The sequence below is a fragment of the Rhinopithecus roxellana genome, chromosome 12, assembly GCF_007565055.1.
Source record: "Rhinopithecus roxellana isolate Shanxi Qingling chromosome 12, ASM756505v1, whole genome shotgun sequence".
NCBI lineage: Eukaryota > Metazoa > Chordata > Mammalia > Primates > Cercopithecidae > Rhinopithecus > Rhinopithecus roxellana.
This window is the reverse complement of record NC_044560.1, coordinates 106,748,609-106,772,777: the sequence shown is the minus strand read 5'-3', so window position 1 is coordinate 106,772,777 and position 24,169 is coordinate 106,748,609. Positions and strand designations below refer to the sequence as shown.

The 24,169-nt window shown below is 51.5% G+C and overlaps 1 protein-coding gene across 2 annotated transcripts; it reads left to right on the top strand.

Annotated features, from left to right (window-relative positions):
• Window positions 1-11,257: 11,257 nt before the first annotated feature.
• On the top strand, window positions 11,258-23,837 carry AP2S1 (adaptor related protein complex 2 subunit sigma 1). 2 transcript variants are annotated; one of them, XM_010377418.2, is made up of 5 exons: window positions 11,258-11,479; window positions 16,137-16,286; window positions 22,427-22,540; window positions 23,198-23,257; window positions 23,450-23,837. In XM_010377418.2, exons 1-5 carry the CDS (start codon window positions 11,477-11,479, stop codon window positions 23,549-23,551), a joined length of 429 nt encoding a protein of 142 aa, XP_010375720.1. In that variant the 5' UTR covers window positions 11,258-11,476; the 3' UTR covers window positions 23,552-23,837. The 2 variants fall into 2 exon arrangements, with proteins under 2 accessions (XP_010375720.1, XP_010375719.1); XM_010377417.2 differs by lacking the exon at window positions 11,258-11,479 and adding an exon at window positions 11,922-12,105.
• The last annotated feature ends 332 nt before the right edge of the window (window positions 23,838-24,169 follow it).

Here is a 24,169-nt window from a genome sequence, read left to right as displayed (position 1 = left end):
TCCCTCGGGGCGGGGGACGGGGAGGGGAAGGGGGGAGGGGCGGGAACCAGGGGGAGGGCGGACCAGCCTCGCTCACTCCCTCCCTCCCTCCCTCCCTCGCAATGGCGGCAGTGGCGGCACCTCCTTCCTGCGACGGCCGCTCCCGCGCGCGCGCCCCCTCGCTACTGCGCGTGCGCGGCGCGTGGACCGTTGCAGGGGGATAACGGCCCCTGGGCGCGCGCCGCGAAGGGACAACCAGCGAGGCAGTGGGGAGAGGTCAGAGCGCGTGCGCACCCAAGGGGCTCACTGCCACGGCCGCTGCCTGAGGTTAGGAACGGCCGCGGACAGTGCAGTGCGCGTGCGCCCCCAAAAATGCAGCTACTGCGGCGGCCGCCGTAGCGACTGAGCGCTAGGCGAGCTGCAAACGAGCAGAGGGAGCGGGGTGGGGGAGCGCGCGTGCGCGGGGGACTGCCAGCCAGCGCAGCTGTTGGCGCAGGGCAGAGGGAGTGGCCCGCAGGAGGTGCGCGCGTCTCCGCGCGCGCCTCAAGCAGCCGATCTGCCACCTCGCGCTGGCTTCTGGAGAAAGCCGAAGGAGAGAGGCATGGCCCGGTTTTGGGGGTGGGGGGGCGAAGGGCGCGATCCCGCTCGCGCGGGACCTAAGCAGCCAATGGGAAGCAATGGGAGGTGGGTTTGCCGCGCGAGCCGCAGCCCCCCGGGATAACGGAGGAGGCCAGAAGGAGCGACGTAACGTGGGGCGGTGGGGCGGGGCTGAGAAGGAGGGAGCGCACCAGAGAGGGAGTTGACTGGAGGATATGAGGAGGCGTGGCCCGCCTCAGCCCAATCCGAGCCCCCCAATTCGTCGTCCCGGAAGAAGAGGCGGGGATGGAGAGCGCGTGCTCTTTCTCCTGGCTGTGAAGAAAATCTGCAGCCAACGCGCGCGTCCTTGCAACTTGTTTTTGGTTCTGTGATCGCCTGATCCCCAGGAGAGGGAAGACGGCCTGGTACTGTGTGCAGCCCAAGCCTGTTACTTAGCATTGTGCAAATGACTACAAATCAAATGTCAATTAGGGCGCCTGAAGGGAAAAGAGTAGTGATGGGAGAGGGCACCGCTGTAACCCTTGACTCCTCTGAACTGAGGAGGTGTTCCTTTGGGACTCCTCCGGAAGTACAGATCGTGGAAGATGAGCTTCCCGGGCGCCGAGCCAATATTTGTGGAATGCATGAAGAAAGGCTGTTTCCTATTACATTTGGCATTTCTGCCATCTGTCTCTTCATCTATAAAATGGGATAATAATCATACCTCTCTCGTAGGGCTGCTGTGAAAATTAAATAGATTATATTTTGTAAAACTCTGGAAATCAGGCCTTGCATATAGTAAGCGCTCTGTAAGCGTTGATAAATAAAATTACATGGGCTTGTTTATTCCATTAATAAAGCTTTTCATGGCCGGGCGCGGTGGCTCACGCCTGTAATCCCAGCACTTTGGGAGGCCGAGACGGGCGGATCACAAGGTCAGGAGATCGAGACCATCCTGGCTAACATGGTGAAACCCTGTCTCTACTAAAAAGTACAAAAAACTAGCCAGGCGAGGTAGCAGGCGCCTGTAGTCCCAGCTACTCGGGAGGCTGAGGCAGGAGAATGGCGTAAACCCGGGAGGCGGAGCTTGCAGTGAGCTGAGATCCGGCCACTGCACTCCAGCCTGGGTGATAGAGTGAGACTCTGTCTCAAAAAAATAAATAAATAAATAAAGCTTTTTATATTAAAGGATTTTCCTTTTTTTTTTTTTTTTTTAATGTAGCACTTTTAGGGCCAGACGTGGTGGCTCACGCCTGTAATCCCAGCACTTCAGGAGGCCAAGGCGGGCGGATCACTTGAGGTCAGGAGGTCGAGACCAGCCTGGCCAACATGAAACCCTGTCTCTACTAAAAATATAAAAATTAGGTGGGCGTCGTGGCGGGCGCCTGTAATCCCAGCTACTCGGGAGGCTGAGGCAGGAGAATGGCTTGAACTCGGGAAGGAGAGGTTGCAGTGAGTCGAGATCGCACTGGACTCCAGCCTGGGCAGCAGAGGGAGACTCCGTCTCAAAAAAAAAAAAAAGGCCGGGCGCGGTGGCTCAAGCCTGTAATCCCAGCACTTTGGGAGGCCGAGACGGGCGGATCATGAGGTCAGGAGATCGAGACCATCCTGGCTAACACAGTGAAACCCCGTCTCTACTAAAAAATACAAAAATCTAGCCGGGCGTGGTGGCGGGCGCCTGTAGTCCCAGCTACTCGGGAGGTTGAGGCAGGAGAATGGCGTAAACCCGGGAGGCGGAGCTTGCAGTGAGCTGAGATCTGGCCACTGCACTCCAGCCTGGGCGACAGAGCGAGACTCCGTCTCAAAAAAAAAAAAAAAAAAAAAAAAAAAAAATACTTTCAATGCATTCAATCGGATTTTTAGATGTTAGTGGCTTGAAACAACAACAACAACTTTTCTTTAAGCACTGTGGGGCTGCCAAATCGAGTGCGTGGGCTGTCATTACAAACCGTGGTGTGTAAGGGACTTTTGAGATTACTTGAGGAGACACAGGAAAGACAAGGTGGGGGGCAGTGAATTCCTGATACCCGTACTTCAAATTAATGTCGTTAACACCTATGCAGTGTTCCAGGTCTTTTCAATCTTAAATTTGTGAACTGGCAGCACCTGGAGAACAAGGACCATTGGGCTCATGCTGGATCCCCCAAACCCCTTGGGAACCCATCAGCTCTGATTTACCCTTCGACTGTCAGCTTGAAGTCACCTTCTCAGGGTAGTCTCCCAGATTTGGCCTAATCCCTCGTTCTTTAATAATAAAAATGAGTACTCTGTGCCAAGCAACAGTCTTTTTTTAATTTTTTATTTTGAGACAGAGTCTGGGATTACAGCTGGGATTACAAACTTGTGCCGCCATGCCCCACTAATTTTTTTTTTTTTTTCTTCAAGACGGAGTCTTGTTCTGTTACCTAGGCTGCAGTGCAGTGGTGCAATCTCAACTCACTGCAACCTCCACCTCCCGGGTTCAAACGATTCTTCTACCTCAGCCTCCTGAGTAGCTGGGACTACAGGCGCCACACCTGGCTAATTTTTGTATTTTTAGTAGAGACAGGGTTTCACCTGTTCCGAGGAGGCTGGTCTGGAACTCCTGGCCTCAAGCTATCCACCCATCTCAGCCTCCCAAAGCCTGGCCACAACTTTTTTTTTTTTTTTTTTTTTTTTCTGAGATGGAGTCTCACTCTGGCATCCAGGCTATAGTGCAATGGTGTGGTCTCTGCTCACTGCAACCTCCACCTCACAGGTTCAAGCGATTCTCCTGCCCCAGCCTCCCGAGTAGCTGGGACTACAGTTGCGTGCCACCACACCTGGCAAATTTTTGTATTTTTAATAGAGATTGGGTTTCACTATGTTGGCCAGGCTAGTCAACATTCTTTTTATTTGTTTTTTTTGTGGATTTTTTTTTTTTTTTTTTTTTTTTTTTTGCGGCAGGGTCTTGCTCTGTTGCCCAGGCTGGAGTGCAGTGGACCAATCATGGCTCACTGCAGCCTCAACTTCCTGGACTCAAGCAATCCTCCTGAGCAACTGGAACTACATGACCTCACCATGACACTTGGTCAATTTTTTTTTTTCTTTTGGTAGAGACGGAGTCTTGTTGTGTTGCCCAGGGTGGTCTCAAACTCCTGACCTCAAGCAAGCCTCCTGCCTTAGCCTCCCAAAACGCTGAGTTTACAGGCATGAGCCACCATACCTGGACATGCCAGGCAGCAGTTTTTTGTTGTTGTTGTTTTTTTTTTTTTTTTTTTTTTTGAGATGGAGTCTCGCTCTGCCACCCAGGCTGGAGTGCAGTGGCCAGATCTCAGCTCACTTAAGCTCACTGCAAGCTCCGCCTCCCGGGTTCACGCCATTCTCCTGCCTCAGCCTCCCGAGTAGCTGGGACTACAGGCGCCCGCCACCACGCCCAGCTAGTTTTTTGTATTTTTTAGTAGAGACGGGGTTTCACCTTGTTAGCCAGGATAGTCTCGATCTCCTGACCTCGTGATCCACCTGTCTCGGCCTCCCAAAGTGCTGGGATTACAGACTTGAGCCACCGCGCCCAGCCCAGGCAGCAGTTTAAAAGCACTTTAGACCCATTAACTCACTGAATCCTCACAACAACCTTATGAGTAAGTTATAAGATACAGAGAGGTTACACAGCTAGTAAGTAGGTTTGAGATATAAACCCAGACAACTGGGTCACGTTACTACACATAACATTTCTTCAGGGTTCAGGGTTTGCAGTTCTGTGTTGGATCCCAGCACTTTGGGAGACTGAGGAAGAAAGATCACTTGAGTCCAGGAGTTCAAGCCTTCAGTGAACTATGATTGTGCCACTGCACTCCAGCCTGGGCCACAGGACTAGACCCTGTCTCTAAAAAGATTAAATGAAGTTCTGTGTTGGTATCACCATTTTGTGTGTGAGCCCTCTGAAGGCAGGGGACTCTGGCTGGTTCCAAAGTCTGGCAAATGACCCACAATTAAAACTTGTTAATAAATAAAAATGAACGAGTCGGCCAGGCGCAGTAGCTCAGGCCTGTAATCCCAGCACTTTGGAGGCTGAGGTGGGTGGATTGCTTGAGGCCAGGAGTTCGAAACCAGCCTGGACAACATGGCGAAACCCTGTCTCTACAAAAAATACAAAAATCAGCCAGGCATAGTGGTGCATGCCTGTAATCCCAGCTACTTGGAAGGCTGAAGCAGGAGAATCACTTGAACCTGGGAGACTGAGGTTGCAGTGAGCCAAAATCGCACCACTGCACTCCAGGCTGGATGAAAGAAGGAGACTCCGTCTCAAAAAAAAAAAAAAAAAAAAAAAAAAAAAAAAAAAAAAGAATCCAGTGCTAAACAAGGGGGTGGTAGGCACTGGGGACATGGTAGCCAGAGACAAAGTCGTTGTCCTTCTAGCCTTCTTTGAGATGCTAGCTCAGATGTCCCCTCTTCCAGGAGGCCTTCTCTGATGCCACAGGCTGGGTCAGCTGCTTCTTCCAGGCTCCCACAGTCCCTTTAGGTCTCCCGTCCAAGCCCTGGCCACCTTGGGTGGTCCATATCTGGTGATAGGTCTTTCCCATCGAACTGCTAGGCCCCTGAGGGCAGGGCCAGGGCTGTCTCAGTCATCGTAGACGTCTCTAGCGCGGATCCAGGCAGAAGGCAGGGGCCCAGGCATTGTTTTACTGCGTGAACGGAACCATCAAGGGGTGCATTCCCAGCTCTGCAATTTTTTCCAGTGCGCAAGAGGGCGGACAGTAGTTGAGCAAGTCAACCACAGGAAGCGGGCTTCCCTGGGGGCAGCCGCCTCCGCGCACCCGGCTAGCCTCCACTCCAGGATAAATAAACAAACGAGTAAACAATTAACCGACACAGAGAAGTGCGGACTGCCGGCTTGGGTCGCTGTCAAGATTTCCCAAGCATCGCCCTAGGGGCCCGAATGTCTGGAGGTCACATCAACGGGAGAGCCGTCGGGGTTGGTTGATAAGAGGCGGGCGTGGGATTCCGGACCTGCATTGGAAACCTGCACAGGCAGAAAAATGCACAAAAGGATTTTGTAAAGAGGGTGGGACGCTGGGGTATACACTGTCTTCATTTCTGAGAGTCTGAAGAAACAGAGAGCGTGGGGACCAGGTCTGCGTGTGACGGAGGAGTCAGTGGGTCCACAGCGCCGCCTGCAAACCGAACCGGGGAAGCTGCAGCCGAAGGATGCCGCGGGGCTGGCGCAGCGGTGGACTCTTCAGCCATTGGCTCAAGAGCAGCCAATCACGAGGCAGGAACGGGAGGCGGGGATGCTCGGATTCACCACGGAATCCCAGTGTCTGGGCCCCTTGCTTAGTAGATACGCACTAAATATCTACTGGATGAATGCATAATAAACATATATTTTTTAAAAAAACGAGACAAGGTCTTGCTCCGTCGCCCAGGCTGGAGCGCAGTGCTGCAATCACAGCTTACTGCAAGCTCCTCCTTCCCGGCTGAAGGGATCCTCCCACCTCAGCCCCCACAGTATCTGGGACTAGAGGCGTGTGCCAGTGCATCTGGCTAATTTTTATATTTTTTGTAGAGACAGGGCCTCGCAATGTTGCCCTGGCTGGTCTCGAACTCCTGGACTGAAGTGATCCGCTCACCTCGGCCTCCCAAAGTGCTGGGATTACAGGAGTGAGCCACCGCGACCATCCAACCTCTCTGTTTTTTGTTTTTGTTTTTGTTTTTTTCTTGAGACAGTCTCTCTCTCACACCCAGACTGTAGTGCAGTAGCGTGATCTCCGCTCACTGCAACCTCTGCCTCCCGGATTCAAGCGATTCTCGTGCCTTAGCCTCCCAAGCAGCTGGGACTACAGGCGCGCGTCACCACGCCTGGCTGATTTTTTGTATGTTTATTAGAGACGGGGTTTTGTCGTATTGCCTAGGGTGGTCTCAAACTCCTGAGCTCAGGCAATCCACCTGCCCCGGTCTCCCAAAGTGCTAGGATGACGGGCGTGAGCCACCGCGCCCCGCCACAACCTCTCTATTTTAATAAACGTTTAAAATTGAGGCCGGGCGCGCTGACTCGCGACTGTAATTCCAGCACGTTAGGAGGCTAACGGAGGAGGATCACTTGAGGCCAGGAGGAGTTCCAGACCCTGTCTAGCAAAATAAATAAATAAATAATTGTTCTTTCAGGACTTATCTTTTCTATGTCTGTGCCACGTAGCCCCAAACAGACTCGAAACCACTCAAGCCATGAGACTCCTCAGGGTAGAGACAAAGTTGTTTTGATCTTCTCCCTACCTGTGTCCAGCACTCTGCCCCATCCTGGACACTAATCCTTGCTTGGTTAATTTCCACTCCTTTTTTTTTTTTTTTTTTTAAGGTAGCTTGCTCTGTCGCAGAGGCTGGAGTGCAGTGGCGCCATCTCGGCTCACAGCAACCTCTGCTTCCCAGGTTCAAGCGATTCTCCTGCCTCCGCCTCCCAAGTAGGTGGGATTACAGGCACGCACCACCACGCCCAGCTAATTTTTATATTTTTAGTAGAGACGGGCTTTCACCATGTTGTCCAGGCTGGTGTCAAACTCCTGACCTCAAGTGATCCGCCCACCTTGGCCTCTCAAAGTGCTGGGATTAGAGGCATGAGCCACTGCGCTTGTTTTTTTGGTTTTTGGTTTTGTTTTTTTTCAAGACGGAGTCTTACTCCGTTGCCCAGGCTGGAGTGCAGTGGCACGATCTCTGCTCACTGCAACCTCCACCTCCCAGGTTCAAGTGATTCTCCTGCCTCCTGAGTAGCTGGGATTACAGGCATGCACCACCATGCCCGGCTCCACTCGTCCTTGTGATCTCAGCTCAAATGTCACCCCGTCTAGGAAGCTGTCACTAACTCTTCAACTCGGGGAGGTACCCATTATGAGCAGCTGTGGCAGCCAGCCTCCACGATGGACCCCAGTGAGTCTCAGCTGGTATTTGCATAGCCTCCAGCATTGGCCAGGGCTGATTAGGTACCAATAGAACACTGTGGAAATGACAGTGTCATAAAAGATCTGAGGCAAGGTCATAAAAGACATAGCAGCTTCCACCATGCTCTTTCTTAGATCACTCATGCTTTAGGAAAACAGCTGCCATGTGAGGACATTCATATGTCCTTGTGGACAGATCCACGTGGAGAGGAACTGAGACCTCTGGCCAATAGCCAGCATTCGTTTACCAACCACAGGATCAAGCCACCTGGAACACAGGTGCTTCAGCTCCAGTCAAGCGTTCACATGCCAGCCTGGAAAATGTAGCAAGACCTCTTCTTTCCAAAAAATTTAAAAATTAGCTGGGCATGGTGGCGCGTGCCTGTAGTTCCCACTACTCAGTATGGGTTATAGTGCAAGACCCTGTCTCAGAAAAGAAAAAAAGAAAAAAAAAAAGACAGTGTTCTCCTGACTGTAGCACTGGCTAATATCTTTTTTTTTTTTTTAGATGGAGTCTCGCTCTGTAGCCCAGGCTGGAGTGCCATGGTACAATCTTGGCTCACTGCAACCTCTGCCTCCTAGGTTCAAGCAGTTCTCCTGTTCAGCCTTCCTAGTAGCTGGGACTACAGTTGCACACCACCATGCCTGGCTAATTTTTGTATTTTTAGTAGAGACAGAATTTTACCATATTGATCAAGCTGGTCTCGAACTCCTCACCTCAGGTGATCCACCCATCTCTGCCTTTCAAAGCGCTGGGATTATGGGTGTGAGCCACCGCCCCTGGCCTTTATTTATTTATTTATTTATTTATTTATTTATTTATTTATTTATTTATTTATTTTTTGGAGACAAAGTCTTGCTCTTGTCCCCCCCGGCTGGAGAGCGATGGCACGATCTTGGTTCACTGCAACCTCCGCCTTCTGGGTTCAAGTGATTCTCCTGCCTCAGTCTCCCAAGTAGCTGGAATTACAGGCGCCTGCCACCATACCCGGCTAATTTTTTTAAAAGTATTTTTAGTAGAGACAGGGTTTCATCATGTTGGCCAGGCTGGTCCCAAACTCCTGACCTTCAGTGATCTGACCACCTTGGCCTCCCAAAGTGCTGGGATTACAGGCATGAGCCACCGTGCCTGGCCTTTTTTTATTTTCTTTTGAGACAGAATTTCACTCTGTTGCCCAGGCTGGAGTGAAGTGGCACACTCTCAGCTCACAACAACCTCTGCCTCCCAGGTTCAAGTGATTCTCGTGCCTCAGCCTCCCAAGTAGCTGGGAGTACAGTCACACGCTACCATGCCCAGCTAATTTTTGTACTTTTAGTAGAGATGGGGTTTCACCACGTTGGCCAGACTGCTCTTGAACTCCCAACCTCAGGTGATCCACCCACCTTGGCCTCCCAAAGTGCTGGGATTACAGGGATGATCACTGCGCCTGGCCTTAAAATTTATTTGTGTTATGTCATTTAAGTCCATTTTTCCTGTTATACTGTGCATGCTGTGAGGGTGGGGGCTGTGTCTGTTTTCTTGCTGCAAATGCATTCATTCATTCAACAAATGTTTATTGAACACCAGACTTGTGCCAAGTATGAAGTTGAGCACTGGAGATCAGGACTGGGACTAAGGGGAGGCAAGGGCACAAAATTTAATGAGGCACATATTCTCAGTCCTGTGTAAGAGAGGAATTGGCATCTAAGACTGAGGTCCTTTTAAAATTTTGCAAGCTGGACACTTTGCTTGTGTCATCCTAGTATCAACCCTGTTGGATACAAAGAAGTACATAAGACAGAAATGATCTCTGGCCTCCTTTGGCCCCTGTAATATTCAACAACTATGTGTTGGTTATTCTGCTAGTACTATACCTTAAATTTACATAATTCCATAATACACTCTGTTTTATTTATTTAATTAAAAATTTTTTTTTTTTTTGAAACAGAGTCTCTCTTTGTCTCCCAGGCTGGAGTGCAGTGGCACGATCTCGGCTCACCACAACCTCCACCTCCAGGGTTCAAGCACTTCTCCTGCCTCAGCTTCCCGAGTAGCTGGTACTACAGGCATGTGCTACCAAGCCTGGCCAATTTTTGTATTTTTAGTAGAGATGCTGTTTCACCATGTTGGACAGGCTGATCTCGAACTCCTGACCTCAGGTTATCTGCCCTCCTTGGCCTCCCAAAGTGCTGGGATTACTGGAGTGAGCCACCACGCCTGGCCTGCTTTGTTCTTATTAGGGCCAATCTCCCCTCAGTACTAATAGTAATAACTTTATTGACTGCTTACCATCTGTCATCATGTTCTAGGTAATGAAGATACAGTTATCAGACAGGGTCCCTGCCCTCAACAACTCACTACCTAATGAGAGATCTAGACAAACATACACTACATACTCATAGGGCAAATAAAATAATTTTTAAAATGTAATAAAGGCCATTAAAAAAAACCAAACTAGGTTGGGCATGGTGACTCACGCCTGTAATCTCAATACTTTGAGAGGTGGAAGAGGAAGGATCGCTTGAACTCACGAGTTCAAGAGCAGCCTAGGCAACATAGCAAGACCCTGTCTCTACAAAAAGTACCAAAAAATAGCCAGGTGTGACGGCATGTGCATGTAGTCTCAGCAACTTGGGAGGCTGAAGCCGGGGGATCACTTGGGCCCAGCAGGTTGAGGCTGCAGTGAGCTGAGATCGTGCCACTGTACTACAGCCTGGGTGACCAAGGGAGACCCTCTTTCAGAAAAGAAACAAAAACAAAGACAAAAATAAAACACACCAAAAAAACTAAACTAACTGCTGACCTGGAGTTTATTTATTTATTTATTTATTTTTGACAGAGTTTTGCTCTTGTCACTCTAGCTAGAGTGTAATGGTATGATCTTGACTCACTGCAACCTTTGCCTCCCGGGTTCAAGCAATTCTCCTGCCTCAGTTTCCTGAGTAGCTGGGATTACAGGCACCTTCCATCACACCCAGCTAATTTTTGTATTTTTAGTGGAAACAGGGTTTCACCATTTTGGCCATGCTGGTCTCGAACTCCTGACCTCAGGTGATCCACCCACCTCAGCCTCTCAAAGTGCTGAGATTACAGGCATGAGCCACCACACCCCGGCCAACCTAGAGATTTTTTTTTTATTTTGGGGGGATCTTTATTGCCCAAGCTGGGGTGCAGTGGTGAGATCTGGGCTCAATGCAGCCTCCGCCTCCTGGGTTCAAGTGATTCTCCCGCTTCAGCCTCCTGAGTAGCTGGGATTGTAGGTGCGCACCACCATGCCCGGCTAATTTTTTGTATTTTTAATAGAGATGGGGGTTTCACCATGCTGGTCAGGTTGGTCTCTCGAACTCCCGACCAAGTGATCCGCCCGCCTCGGACTCCCAAACTGCTGGGATTACAGCGGTGAGCCACCGCGCCCGGCCGGCCGGTTCAAATGCATGCTCTTAAACTGTTGTCTCCCGAGAGACACACGCAACATGTTTTAAGCAAAGCACTGGCTTGGTGTGGTGGTGGCTCATGCCTGTAATCTTGGTGATTTGGGAGGCTGAGGGTCGCTTGAACTGAGTTCGAGATCAACCTAGGCAATGTATCTAGACCCATCTCTATTTTAAAAAAATTGAAGAAATCACTGAATGAGGAATGGAAAGACATTTTCTAGCTCCCGAGGACAGTTTTTCAAAATTTAAAACTACTATTCCCAGTATGCCCTTCTCTCCGGGTTTGGGGACCTAAGAGAACTACATTTCCCCGAATGCAACGCCTGCACCGCTGGTTCTTCAGTATCTCGGGAACTGTAGTCCTCTGTAAAAATGTCCACAAATCCCAGCATACACTTGGGATCTGACTCGTTTGGTAGGAAAAGGACTGGCTGTGACTCTTCACCCAGGCTGGCCCCATTGGTGAAACTACAACTCCCAGGGGTCTGTGCGCGAGAGGGAAGGCGGGTTTTTCTACCGGAAGTCCGCTCTAGCTCTGGGCCCTACAACTGCACCCTGAGCCGGAGCTGCCCAGTCGCCGCGGGACCGGGGCCGCTGGGGTCCGGACGGGGGTCGCCATGGTAACGGGGGCGCGCTACGCCTGGGACTGGCGGAGGGGGGTCCACGCGTAAATAGCCGAGGCTCGATCGGGCGCTGACAAGCCCCTTCTCTGCTGCGGATGGTCTGGGTCCGGCGCGGGCTACGGGGATTGGGGCCACGGCCGGGAAGGAGGGCACAGGGCGGTGATTCTGCGCGCGGGGGTTACCAGGGGTCTCGCGGGGACGGGCATTGGGGTGGTGTTCCAAGGGGAAAGGGCCGTGCAGGTGGGAGACATTGTAGACAGTTGGAAGCTTTGAAACGGGAGGAAACTCGTGAGACACAGTCTTGGGGGTAGCGAGAAGGCATTGGAGGTGGGGAGGGGGCGTCCCAAAGAGGAAGGCGCTCTGGAAGTGTGGCGGGAGCGCTGGGACAAGAACGCGAGACCTTGGAAAAGGGGAGGGAGGTTTTCTTGGTGGGAGGAGTCTCTAGAGACAAGGATCTGATTGCAGGTGGAGAGGGTATGTTGAAACAGGGGCAGGAGACTGCCTATGAGAGAGAGATCATCTCAAGGAGAAGAGACCTGGCACAGGAAACCAAAAGGAGGCAACTGTAGGGAATGAGACTTAAGCGTCTGGGAGAGCTCTGTAAAAGGAGAGAGGGCCTGGAGGTAAGATAGACACTCGGAATGAATGGGGAGCAATTGAATAGCAATTGAATAGGTCTTTCCAAAAAGAGAGATCTTGTGGGGTGGGGAGTAGGCTTGAAAGTGTGAGATCTGGGGAGGAATCTTTGTTGGGGCAAAGACTGAACATTGGATTTAGGAGTGCCCCTGTCCCCCAGGTTGGGGCTTTGGATCTAGGAAAGGGTTCTTTGGGCTGGAAGTTGGGAAAGAAAACGAATGGGAAAGGGTGTCAGAGTCGGGGCAGAGTCTCCTCCAGGAACAGGGTCCTTGGAGGCAAAATGTGACCTTTCGAAGAAGGGAGGAAACCTGGGAGTGGGACAAGGGATGTCACCAATAAGCCCATTGAGGCCCCAAGGAGGGGAACTAAGACCGAGAAAGTGGAGGTCAAAAGGGAACAACTCCAGATGAGGGGGACTGGAGACAGGGAAGGTTGGGGGGCATCTAGGGGGGACGGCAGAGGCGTGAGGATGCAGGGATTCAGGACGGAGGGGACTTGAGATTCCAATTGGGAAGAAAACAGGGAGAGGTATACGACGGAATTTGGGAATAAGAGGCAGAGCGTTTTGTCAACTCTGTGGGTTTGCTTCTAGTTGTCCTAACTCTGTGTGCATATGTCTCGGGCTTGGCTCCCAGGCTGTGGCTGCCTGGTGTAGGTCCTCCAACGTCCCTTCCTGCCCGGGACCCCTCCCCTGCTAGGAAGTGGTTTTCCCTGGCTCAGCAGAAGCAGTTCTTGGAAGGAGAGTAACATCCTGTTCCGGTCCAGTTTGGTTGGTTGGGGGAGGGAGGATAGAGTGTGTGGAGAATGAGGCTTAGGAAAGAGAGTGGACTCTCTTTCCTAAGAGAAGACTCTCAGGCTGGGGCGGTGACTCATGCTTGTAATCCCAGCACTTTGGGAGGCTGAGGCATGCGGGTCACATGAGGTCAGGAGTTTGAGACCAGCCTGGTCAACATGGTGAGACCCCCATCTCTACTAAAAATACAAAAATTAGCCAGGTGTGGTGGTGGACGCCTGTAATCCCAGCTACTTGGGAGGCTGAGGCAGGAGGATCGCTTGAATCCGGGAGGCAGAGGCTGCAGTGAGCCGAGACTGTGCCACTGGCCTAGGCGACAGAGTGAGACTCTGTCTCAAAAAAAAAAAAAAAAAAAAGAGAGAAAAGGCCGGGCGCAGTGACTCATGCCTGTAATCCCAGTATTTTGGGAGGCTGAGGCGGGCAGATCACAAAGTCAGGAGTTCGAGACCAGCCTGACCAACATGGTGAAACCCCATCTCTACTAAAAATACAAAAATTAGCCAGGCGTGGTGGCATGCGCCTGTAATCCCAGGTACTTAGGAAGCTGAGGCAGGAGAATCGCTTGAACCTGGGAGGCAGAGGTTGCAGTGAGCTGAGACAGTGCCATTGCACTCTAGCCTAGGCGACAGAGTGAGACTCTGTCTCAAAAAAAAAAAAGAAAGAAAAGAAAAAGACAGGACTAGAGGCTGTCTTTCCTAAGACAAGGCTACCACAAGTTGGGGTCAGAGGGTTCAGAGCAAAGCCTTTGGACTCCCACCTCTGCTTTCTGGCCGTGAGACTTCCTTTCCTTGAATCTCAGTTTCCTCATCTATAAAATGGGCATAAGCATGCCTGTCTCCGACAGAAGTGGACCCAGAGCTTCTAGTGGATTAAGCTTGGGCCATGGTTTTCTGAAAATCACATAATGGAAAATATAATGCTGTTAAGAGCTGGTACTTCTATAACCTTTAGTACGTACCAGTCACTGTACTACACCTCTATGTTTTTGTTTTTTTGAGACAGCGTCTCGCTCTGTCGCCCAGGCTGGAGTGCAATGGCGCAATCTCAGCTCACTGCAACCTCCACCTCCTGGGTTCAAGCGATTCTCATGCCTCAGCCTCCTGAGTAGCTGGGATTGCAGCCACCCCCTGCATCACACCTGGCTCATTTTTGTATTTTTAGTACAGATGGGTTTCTCCATGTTGGCCAGGCTGGTCTCGAACTCCTGACCTCAAGTAATCTGCCTGCCTCGGCCTCCCAAAGTGCTGGGATTACAGGCGTGAGCCACTGTGGCCGGCCAGGAATATCCTCTACTCCTCACAGTAAACTGAGACACCGAAGTGGCACCAAAGTAAAGTCATGAAAGTGGCAGACGCTTTGGAAAACAGTTTAGCAATTCCTGAGAAAGTTAAACATAGCGTTAGCCTGTGACCCAGCAATCTCACGCCTAGGTAGATACCCAAGAGAAATGATACATCCACACAAAAACTCACACACGAAAGTTCATAGCAATATTATTCATAACAGCCCCAAAGCAGAAACAACCCAAATGTCCGAAGGGCGGCCTTATCCATCCAACAGAGGACCACTCAGCCATGGAAAGGAATGCAGCTCTGCCATTTGCCAGCCGATGGATGAGCCTGGAAAACGTCACGCTGAGTGAAGGGAGCCAGACGCAAAAGCCAGAGTGCACGATTCCACTCACATGCAATGTCCAGAACAGACACATCCACAGAGACAGAAAGGAGACTCGTGGCTGCCAGGCGCTGGGGGGACGGAGAGTGACTGCTGATGGGTGGGGAGTTTTTCGGGGAAGATGATGGAAATGTTCTGTAATTAGATAATAAATTAGATAGTGGTAATATTAGGTGGGGTGCAGTGGCTCACACCTGACCCAGCACTTTGGGAAGCTGAGGTGGTGGATCACTTGAGGCCAGGAGTTCAAGACCAGCCTGGACAACATGGTGAAACCCCGTCTCTACTGAAAATACAAAAAATTAGCTGGGCATGGTGGTGTGCACCTGCAGTCCCAGCTACTTGGGAGGCTGAGGCAGGAGAGTCGCCTGAACCCAGGAGGTGGAGGCAGTGAGGCAGGATCACGCCACTGCACTCTAGCCTGGGCAACAGAGCGAGACTCTGTCTCAAAAAAAAAACAAAAACAAAAGATAGTGGTGATTTTTACACAACTGTGAATATATACTAAGAGAATATACCAAAACCCATTTTAACTGTCTACATGTTAAGTGGATGGATTTTATGGTGTGTGAATTACATTTCAATTTTATAAAAAATTAGTAAGCAAAGAGAAAAAAAGAAGTGGCAGAGCTGAGACTTAGCCCAAAGGAGTCTGAACCTCAAACATTTGAGTATCTACCACCTCCTAGCCACTGGACTAAGTTTATAAACTTTTTTTTAACCTTTAAAAAAACCCTGGTTGGCAGGGCATGGTGGCCCATGCCTATAACCCCACACTTTGGGAGGCAGAGGCGGGTGGATCACCTGAGGTCAGGAGTTCGAGACCAGCCTGGCCAACATGGTGAAACCCCGTCTCTACCAAAAATACAAAAATTAGCCAAGTGTGGTGGCAGGTGCCTGTAATCCCAGCTACTCAGGACACTGAGGCAGGAGAATTGCTTCAACCCGGGAGGTGGAGGTTACAGTGAGCCAAGATTGCACCATTGCACTCCAACCTGGGTGACAGAACGAAACACTAAACATTTAAAAATAACAAAAAACAATAATGAGAAAACCACCCTGGCGAGATGAATCTTCTTGGGAGACTTGTTTTGCTGGTGAGGAAACTGAGGCCTAGAGAGGCAGACAAGGCTGGGCACGGTGGCTCATGCCTGTAATCCTAGCACTTTGGGAGGCTGAGGTGGGAGAATTGCTTGAGCCCAGGAGTTTGAGACCAGCTGGGGCAACATAGCAAGACTCCGTCTCTACAAAAAAAAAAGAGAGAGAGACAAGAGGTAGTGGAGCCTGGGATTCAGGGCCCTGGAGCTGACTCCAGAGTTGACTTGTGGAAGGGAAGTCACTTCACAGGGGTGCTGGAGGGACCAGGGATGGAGCTTGTGGCCAGGCTGGCCTGGCTTGGGTCTGGGGAGCAGCCGAGACTCCTGGAAGTCAGGCAGCAGGGAGGCCCTGAGCCCTATCTCTCCTCCGGGTGGATGGGTGGGGCTGTTGGGCAGCGCCCAACCCGCCCTCCCTGCCTCTCTCACTTCCTCCTTCTCCTCCTGCTCTCCCCAGATCCGCTTTATCCTCATCCAGAACCGGGCAGGCAAGACGCGCCTGGCCAAGTGGTACATGCAGTTTGATGATGATGAGAAACAGAAGCTGATTGAGGAGGTGCACGCCGTGGTCACCGTCCGAGACGCCAAACACACCAACTTTGTGGAGGTGATGCCTGTTTCATGCCTCCTGCACCCCACTGCTTCCTCATGCCCTACTTCCCCCTCCCTGCCCAGCCTCTAGTTGCAAGAACCCCTTGGACCCTCTATCCATCCTATATTCATTCACTCAACCTGCTTTGAGCTTGCTTGCTTCTTCCCTTCCTTTGTTTGTACTCTTCATTGTGAAAAATCATAAACATATAGATTAGTACAATGAAAGAAAAGTGTATTGGAGATTCATATACCTACTACCCAAATTTAATCAGTATTAATATTTTGCCTTTTTGTTTTGCACTATTATTATTAATTTTTTTTACCTAAGATTAAAAAAGAAATTTCTTTTTTTTTGGCCAAATAATTTTTTTTTTGCTGGTGCCTTTTTCAGACTTCCTATAGAATGTTCAAACACAGAAAAGTAGAGAGAATAGGCCAGGTGCAGTGGTTCATGCCTGTAATCCCAGCACTTTGGGAAGTGGGAGGATCGCTTGAGCCCAGGTGTTCAAGACCAGCCTGGGCAATGTAGCGAGACCTCATCTTTATTTTTTATTTCATGTTATTTTATTTATTAATTAATTAATCAATTAATTTTTTTGAGACAGAGTCTCACACTGTTGTCCAGGCTGGAATGCAGTGGTGTGATTTCAGCTCACTGCAACCTCCGCCTCCCAGGTTCAAGCAATTCTCCTGCCTACTTCCAAGTAGCTGGAATTACAGGCGTCCACCACCACGCCTGGCTAATTTTGTATTTTTAGTAGAGACAGGGTTTCACCGTATTGGCCAGGCTAGTCTCGAACTCCTGACCTCGTGATCCACCCTCCTCGGCCTCCCAAAGTGCTAGGATTACAGACATGAGTCACTGTGCCTGGCCTTTTTTTTTTTTTTTTTTTTTTTTTTTGAGATGGAGTCTGTCTCAGTCACCCAGGCTGGAGTGCAGTGGGGGCAATTGCGGCTCACTGCAGTCTCCTCTCGGGTTCAAGCTATTCCCTGCCTCAGCCTCCCTAGTAGCTGGGATTACAGGTGCTCGCCACCACACCCTGCTAATTTCTGTATTTTTAGTAGAGGTGGAGTTTCGCCATGTTGGCCAGGCTGGTCTTGAACTCCTGATCTCAAGTGATCCACCCACCTTGGCCTCCCAAAGTGCTGGGATTACAGGTGTGAGCCACTGCGCCCAGCCCTCTTTAAAAAATTTTTTTTGTAACAGGAACTCATTCTATCACCCAGGCGGCAGTGCAGTGGCACGAACATGGCTCACAGCGGCCTTAACTTCCTGGGTTTAAGCCGTTCTCCCACCTCAGCCTCTTGAGTAGCTGGGACTACAGGCTTGTGCTCTACCAAGCCCAGCTAATATTTGTATTTTTGGTAGCAACAGGGTCTCACCATGTTGCCCAGGCTGGTCTCAAACCCTTGAGCTCAAGTGACCTGCCTGCCTTGGCTTCCCAAAGTGCTGGGATTACAGGCATGAGCCACTGCGCCCAGCCAGGGTGCAGATTTCAATGGTTTGGCCAGGATGGCATTGCTGAAAAGGTGACACTGGAGCCAAGACCTGAAGGACTTAAGAGGGAGGAAGGGACCAGTGTCTGAGAGGAACATTTCAAGCCAAGGGAACAGCAAGTGCAAAGTCCCTGAGGCAGGAGAATACTTAGGGCATTCCAGGGATAGCAGGAATGCCAGCGAGGAAGGGGAAGAGATGAAAGAGAGAAGATAACAGGGTAATCTGTTGGTGCAGGGCTGCAGGGAAGACTTGGGCTCTTACTCTGAGTCAGATGGGAGCCGTAGAAAGGTTGATTTTGGTTTTCGGTGTTTTTTAGAGACACGGTCTTGCTTTGTCTCCCAGGCTGGAGTACAGTGGTACAATTACAGCTCACTCTACCCTCCCAGGTTCAAGCAAGCCTCCTGCCTCAGCTTTCCAAGTGGCTGGGACTACAGGCATGCACCTCCATGCCCATCTAATTTTAAATTTTTTTTTTTTCCTTTTGAGATGGGTTCTCACTCTGTCACCTAGGCTGGAGTGCAGTGGCGCGATCTCAGCTCACTGCAACCTCCGCCTGTCGGGCTCAAGCGATTCTTCCACTTCAGCCTCCCGAGTAGCTGGGACCATTGGCATGTGCCACCAACGCCCTGCTAGTTTTTATATTTTTGGTAGAGACAGGGTTTCTCCATGTTGCCCAGGCTGGTCTCGAACTCCTGAGCTCAAGTGGTCCGCCCACTGTGGCTTTCCAAAGTGCTAGGATTGCAACCATGAGCAACCATGCCTGGCTAATTTTTAAATTTTTTGTAGAGATGCGGTCTTGCTATGTTGTCCAGGCTGGTCTTGAACCACGGAGGTTTTTGAGCAGAGCAGGGCCACGGGCCAACTTGAGGCTGCCCTATAGGGCAAGAGCAGAGCAGGAGACTGCTCCGAGAGAGGTGGCTGCAGTGGTCCAGGTGGGGGATGCTGGTGACTGGACCAGCATGGAAGCCGTCGGGGTGGCCAGGAGCATTTTGGAGGTGGACCCAGCTGAATGGCCAAGAACTGGACGTGGAGTGTGAGAGAAGGCAGAGCCAGGGCGACAATTAGATTTCCCACTTGAGCCCCCCTGGGTAGGATGGAGCTGTCATTATCTGAGATGGGCAGATGGGAAGAGCAGGTGGAGGTGAAGGTGAAGATCAGGAAGGAGGTGTTGGGGGTCAGGCCCCGAGTATCGTCCACATCCCAGCAGAGATGTCCAGGAAGAAGTGACGAGTCAGGGTTCTTGGAGAGAGCTGAGTCGGATATGGAAACAGCATTTCTGCACGTAGAAGGAAACCGAGGCCAAAGAACTCATCAGGGAAGTGAGGATAGACTGAGGAGAGCACCAGAGGGCCAGATCTGCAGTCAGAGAGACGAGGAGGGAGAGGAGAACCAAGAGACTGAGTGTCTCAGAAGCCAGGAGGGGGAAAGGGTTGGACCTTCCTCTCCAGGAGGAGGTCACTGGTGTTCTCACCAAGAGCAGCAGGTGGGAAGGGGAGAGGAACTGGGTGTTGGGTGTTCTGGCTGTGTGGGCGCCTTGCTGCTGGTGTAGTGGCAGGTCCTGTGCTGAGGGCTGGGGCCCAGGAGGGGTCAGTGAGGCCCAGTGATACAGGAGCAGCCAGAAAGGCCGGCTGGGCAGATGAGAATGTGACAGAGGAGGCTGACCCTCAGGTCTTGAGTTCCTCCGTGCCTCCAGGATCCAGGCCTGCCCATTCATTCCGTTGTTCCTTTGTGCATGTATTCACCCAATGTTTCTGCATGCCTCCTCTGTGATCAGCCCAGTGCTGGGTTCACAGCGGTCACTGAGACAGCCTTGTGCTGCCTTCTTGGGACTCACGGCCCAGGAAGGAACACAAGCCTGTCTGTAGACAGTGACAACCAGAGTGGCCTGGGCTGGGATCCAGAAGCCTGGTTGGGGGAGGGCACCTGACCCAGCCTGGGGGTCTGGAGGGCTTCCTGGAGGGGACTTGTGAGTGAAGATCAAAGGGAGGAGTAGGCAGCTGGAAGATGCGGGCTATCCCTCTTGTTATTATTATTATTATTTGAGACAGAGTCTCACTCTGTATCCCAGGCTGGAGTGCAGTGGTGCAATCATAGCTCACTGCAGCCTCTGCCTCCCAGGTTCAAGGGATCCTCCCACCTCAGACTCCTGAGTAGCTGGGACTACAGGTACCTTCCACCACGCCCAACTAATTTTTTGTATGTTTTATAGAGATGGGGTCTGATATGTTGCCTAGACTGCCCTTGAACTCCTGAGCTCAAGCCTTGGCCTCCGAAAGTGCTGGGATGATAGGCGTGAGGCCGGGCACCTGGCCATCTTCTACTCTCTCTCTGACTCGCACTGTCCCGCCTCCCGCTTTCCCTTGTTAGCAGCCCTGTGATGACATTGCTCCCACCTGAACCATCTGGGATTATCGCCCCATCTCATACTTCTTAACTTCGTCACAAGTTAAGGGACTGCAGAGTCCCTTTTGCCATACAAAGTCCCATATTCACAGGGTCTAGGATTAGGATGTGGACGTCTTTGGGGGCCATTATCCTGTGCCAGCCCTTTGCAGGGCGGCACGGGGGACACAGTGTGACAGCTCCAGCTTCCCTCACAGTCCAATGGGGAGACAGACCCATCCCCATAAAGTGACGACTGGCAGTGGTCAGGCTGGGGCGGGGCAGGGGTGGGGCAGTGGCATGGGGTGTTCAGAGGGGACACCTGCCCTAGCCTGCAGGTTGAGAGAATGTGCTTCTGTGAGAGAATGTAGCTGGAGGAGATACGGGGGTCTGCAGCAGATCCCTGAGAAGCCTCGAAATTTAAAACAGGAAGGGGAGGCTGGAAAGATGGAGCAGTAGCTGGAGGCGGAGGAGGGTGAGAGCCAGAAAAGCTGGATTGCAAGAAGAGAGGAGCACTGCTGATCAGTGTCAGGTCATTTACCCGTGGGTTATATGTAGGCCTTACTGTAATCACACCAGAAAAACGGACTCAGGCCAGGCGCGGTGGCTCATGCCTATAATCCCAGCCCTTTGGGAGGCAGAGGCATGTGGATCATCTGAGGTCAGGAGGTGGAGACCAGTCTGGTCAACATGGTGAAACCTCATCTCTACTGAAAATACAAAAATAAGCCAGGCATGGTGGTGCACACCTGTATTCCTAGCTACTCAGGAGGCTGAGGTCGGAGAATCGCTTGAACCTGGGAGGCCGAGGTTGCAGTGGGCTGAGATCGTGCCACTGCACTCCGGCTTGGGCAACAGAGTGAGACTCCGTCTCAAAAAAAACCAAAAAATCCCTGAAAACGTTCTTGGAGTATAGCAATGAACAAGAGATTGAGCTCAAAAAATGAGTAAAAAACTATTAACTGGGTGTGGTGGCACACCTGTAATCCCAGCTACTTAGGAGACTGAGGCAGGAGAATCGCTTGAACCCAGGAGGCGGAGATTGCAGTGTGCCGAGATCGCGATCGCGCCACTGCACTCCAGCCTGGCGTCAGAGCAAGACAAAAAAAAAAAAAGGCGAGGACTGATGCTGGCACTCATAGCTGCCAGCAGGTGGCACCACATGCACACCCCAGACCTACAGCTGCTGTTTTTGTGAGTTTTTTGAGACAGGGTATCTGCCTCCCAGGCCGGAGCACAGTGATGTGAACACGGCTCACAGCAGGCTTGACCTCCCAGGCTCAGGTCATCCTCCCACCTCAGCCTCCCGAGTAGCTGGGACTGCAGGTACACGCCACCACACCCAGCTACTTTTTGTATTTTTGTATAGACGGGGTTTCATCATGTTGCCCGAGCTGGCCTGAAACTCCTGGGCTCAAGTGATCCTCTTGCTCGGCCTCTTGGAGTGCTGGGATTTTTTTTTTTTTTTTTTTTGGTAATGGACCTCACATTGAGAACATATAGAACTGAACTGGGATTTTCAGGTTTTGGCCAAAGACGTTGTACTTTGCAACCCAGTATGCATATATATGTATCTGTCTCTATCTACTTAACACACGCATAAAATTAGAATCCGTGTCCCTGATCCTGGCATATTTGTTCACGGTGTGTGTCTGTGTTACTATGCTAACTGTATATATCACATTTCAGTGAAGGCAGGACAAGGACCCAGGATCGTCTTGGTGACAGTGGTGACCCTCCTCCCCGCACTGCCTATCACAGGCCTGGCATAGAGTAGCTGTTCAGGAAGTATTTGTTAAATAATTGAGTTAATTAATTCCAGGCTAAGGAATGTGACTGTCTCCAGAGGTAGCAGGAAGTCACAGAAAGGAGTGGCAAGGTTGCATGGATGCTGTTGAACATGTCAGGCTCCCACCCAGCCCTGGGCTTTTGCTATCTGCTTAGAACATTCCTGCCTATCCTCCAGGTCTCAGCTCCGATACCTGCTCCTCCAGGAAGCGCCCCCTGACTCCCCAGGATCAGAGGGAGTTAGGCACCCTCTTTGGATTCTCATAGCCCAGTCCTGTCCACTCTGGGGATGCCTGCCCCCATTGTACCGCGAGCAGGGTTAGGGCTGTCTTGGTCACTGCTGTTACCCCAGCACAGGGCCAGCCAGGCACAGAGCTGGGCCTTGGGACCACGTGTGGAGTGAAGGACTGAATGTTTTGGCCCCACTGTATCTGGCACGTTGGGTCCCGGCAAGCTCCGTTGCTGATAGCCTCTCTGTTCTGCAGTTCCGGAACTTTAAGATCATTTACCGCCGCTATGCTGGCCTCTACTTCTGCATCTGTGTGGACGTCAATGACAACAACCTGGCTTACCTGGAGGCCATTCACAACTTCGTGGAGGTATGGCGGGAGGGGGAGGTGAGGTGGTGAGGCAGGTGGGCAGTCCTGGAGTGGCCTCTGAGGATTGGGAGCCTGCCCTGGTCCCTCCTGAGTCCTCCCCTCTGCGGTGGCTGGGACTCTTTCCATTTCTTTCCATTTCTTTTCTTTCTTTTTTTTTTTTTTTTTTTTTTTTGAGACGGAGTCTTGCTCTGTCGCCCAGGCTGGAGGGCGGTGGTGCAATCTTGGCTCATTGCAGCCTCCACCTCCCAGGTTAAAGTGATTCTCCTGCCTCAGCCTCCTGAGTAGCTGAGATTACAGGCACGTGCCACTATGCCCAGCTAATTTTTTGTATTTTTAGTAGAGATGGGGTTTCACCATGTTGACCAGGCTGGTCTTGAACTCCTAACCTCAAGTGATCCTTCTGCCTTAGCCTCCCAAAGTGCTAGGATTACAGGTGTGAGCCACCGCGCCTGACCTTTTGCCATCTCTTTGCATCGATCTTGGCTTTTGTTTCTCTCTGTGTGTGTCCTTGCCTCTCTTCCTATCACTGTCTCTCTCTCCCCTGCCTCCGCCTTGGTCTCTTTTTCGCTATCTCTTTCTGATGACCTTGTTCCCATCTCTGTGCATGTGTGGCTCTCTCCCTGCCCATCTCTTACCATCTCTGCCTTCCTCTTCCAGGTCTTAAACGAATATTTCCACAATGTCTGTGAACTGGACCTGGTGTTCAATTTCTACAAGGTAAGCTCCTGGTAAAGAGGAGGCTGAAGGACCCGGAGGAGGGGGACAGAGGGGGACCCATGGTGTACTAGCCACCCAGAGCTTCTGCTGAGGTCTGTGTCCCAGCTCACGGGGCATCAGAGCCCCAGCTTCCAGGGTCCGGGCCAGCATCCCAGAGGGCCTCCTCTCACCCCAGGGTCTCCCCTCACACAGGTTTACACGGTCGTGGACGAGATGTTCCTGGCCGGCGAAATCCGAGAGACCAGCCAGACGAAGGTGCTGAAACAGCTGCTGATGCTACAGTCCCTGGAGTGAGGGCAGGCGAGCCCCACCCCGGCCCCGGTCCTGGCCCCTCCTGGACTCACCTGCTCGCTTCCCCTTTCCAGGCCCGTCGCCAACCCAGCAGTCCCTCCCTCAGCCGCCCAGGAGGAAGGGACCCAGCTGGGTCTGGGCCACAAGGGAGGAGACTGCACCCCACTGCCTCTGGGCCCTGGCTGTGGGCGGAGGCCACTGTGTGTGTCCCGAGTAACCGTGCTGTTGTCGTGTGATGCCATGAGCGTGTGTGTGTGGAGCCCCCAATAAACCTGTGGTCCTGCCTGGCCTTGCCGTCTTTGAGCCCTTGCCTGTCTCCCCTGGGAGCCAGATACCCAGGATACCCTACCTTCAGTCCATCAGTCAGTCAGTCAACAAACACCCCTCATTGTGCTGAGCAAGGTGAGACACCCGGGTGCTCTTCAGACCTGCTCCTGCCCACCAGGGGCCCCCAGGCTGGAAGGGGTGATAGGTTTAGATTCCAGGCACTTGTGACTAAAATAACCATCCTCAGCTAGTGCTGAATGGCAGGCACCTTCTCCCAGGCATTGTTCTAAGCCATTGACATGTCTTACCTTACTTAAAGCTCACTAGATTATGAGCATGGGACTTTTTTTTTTT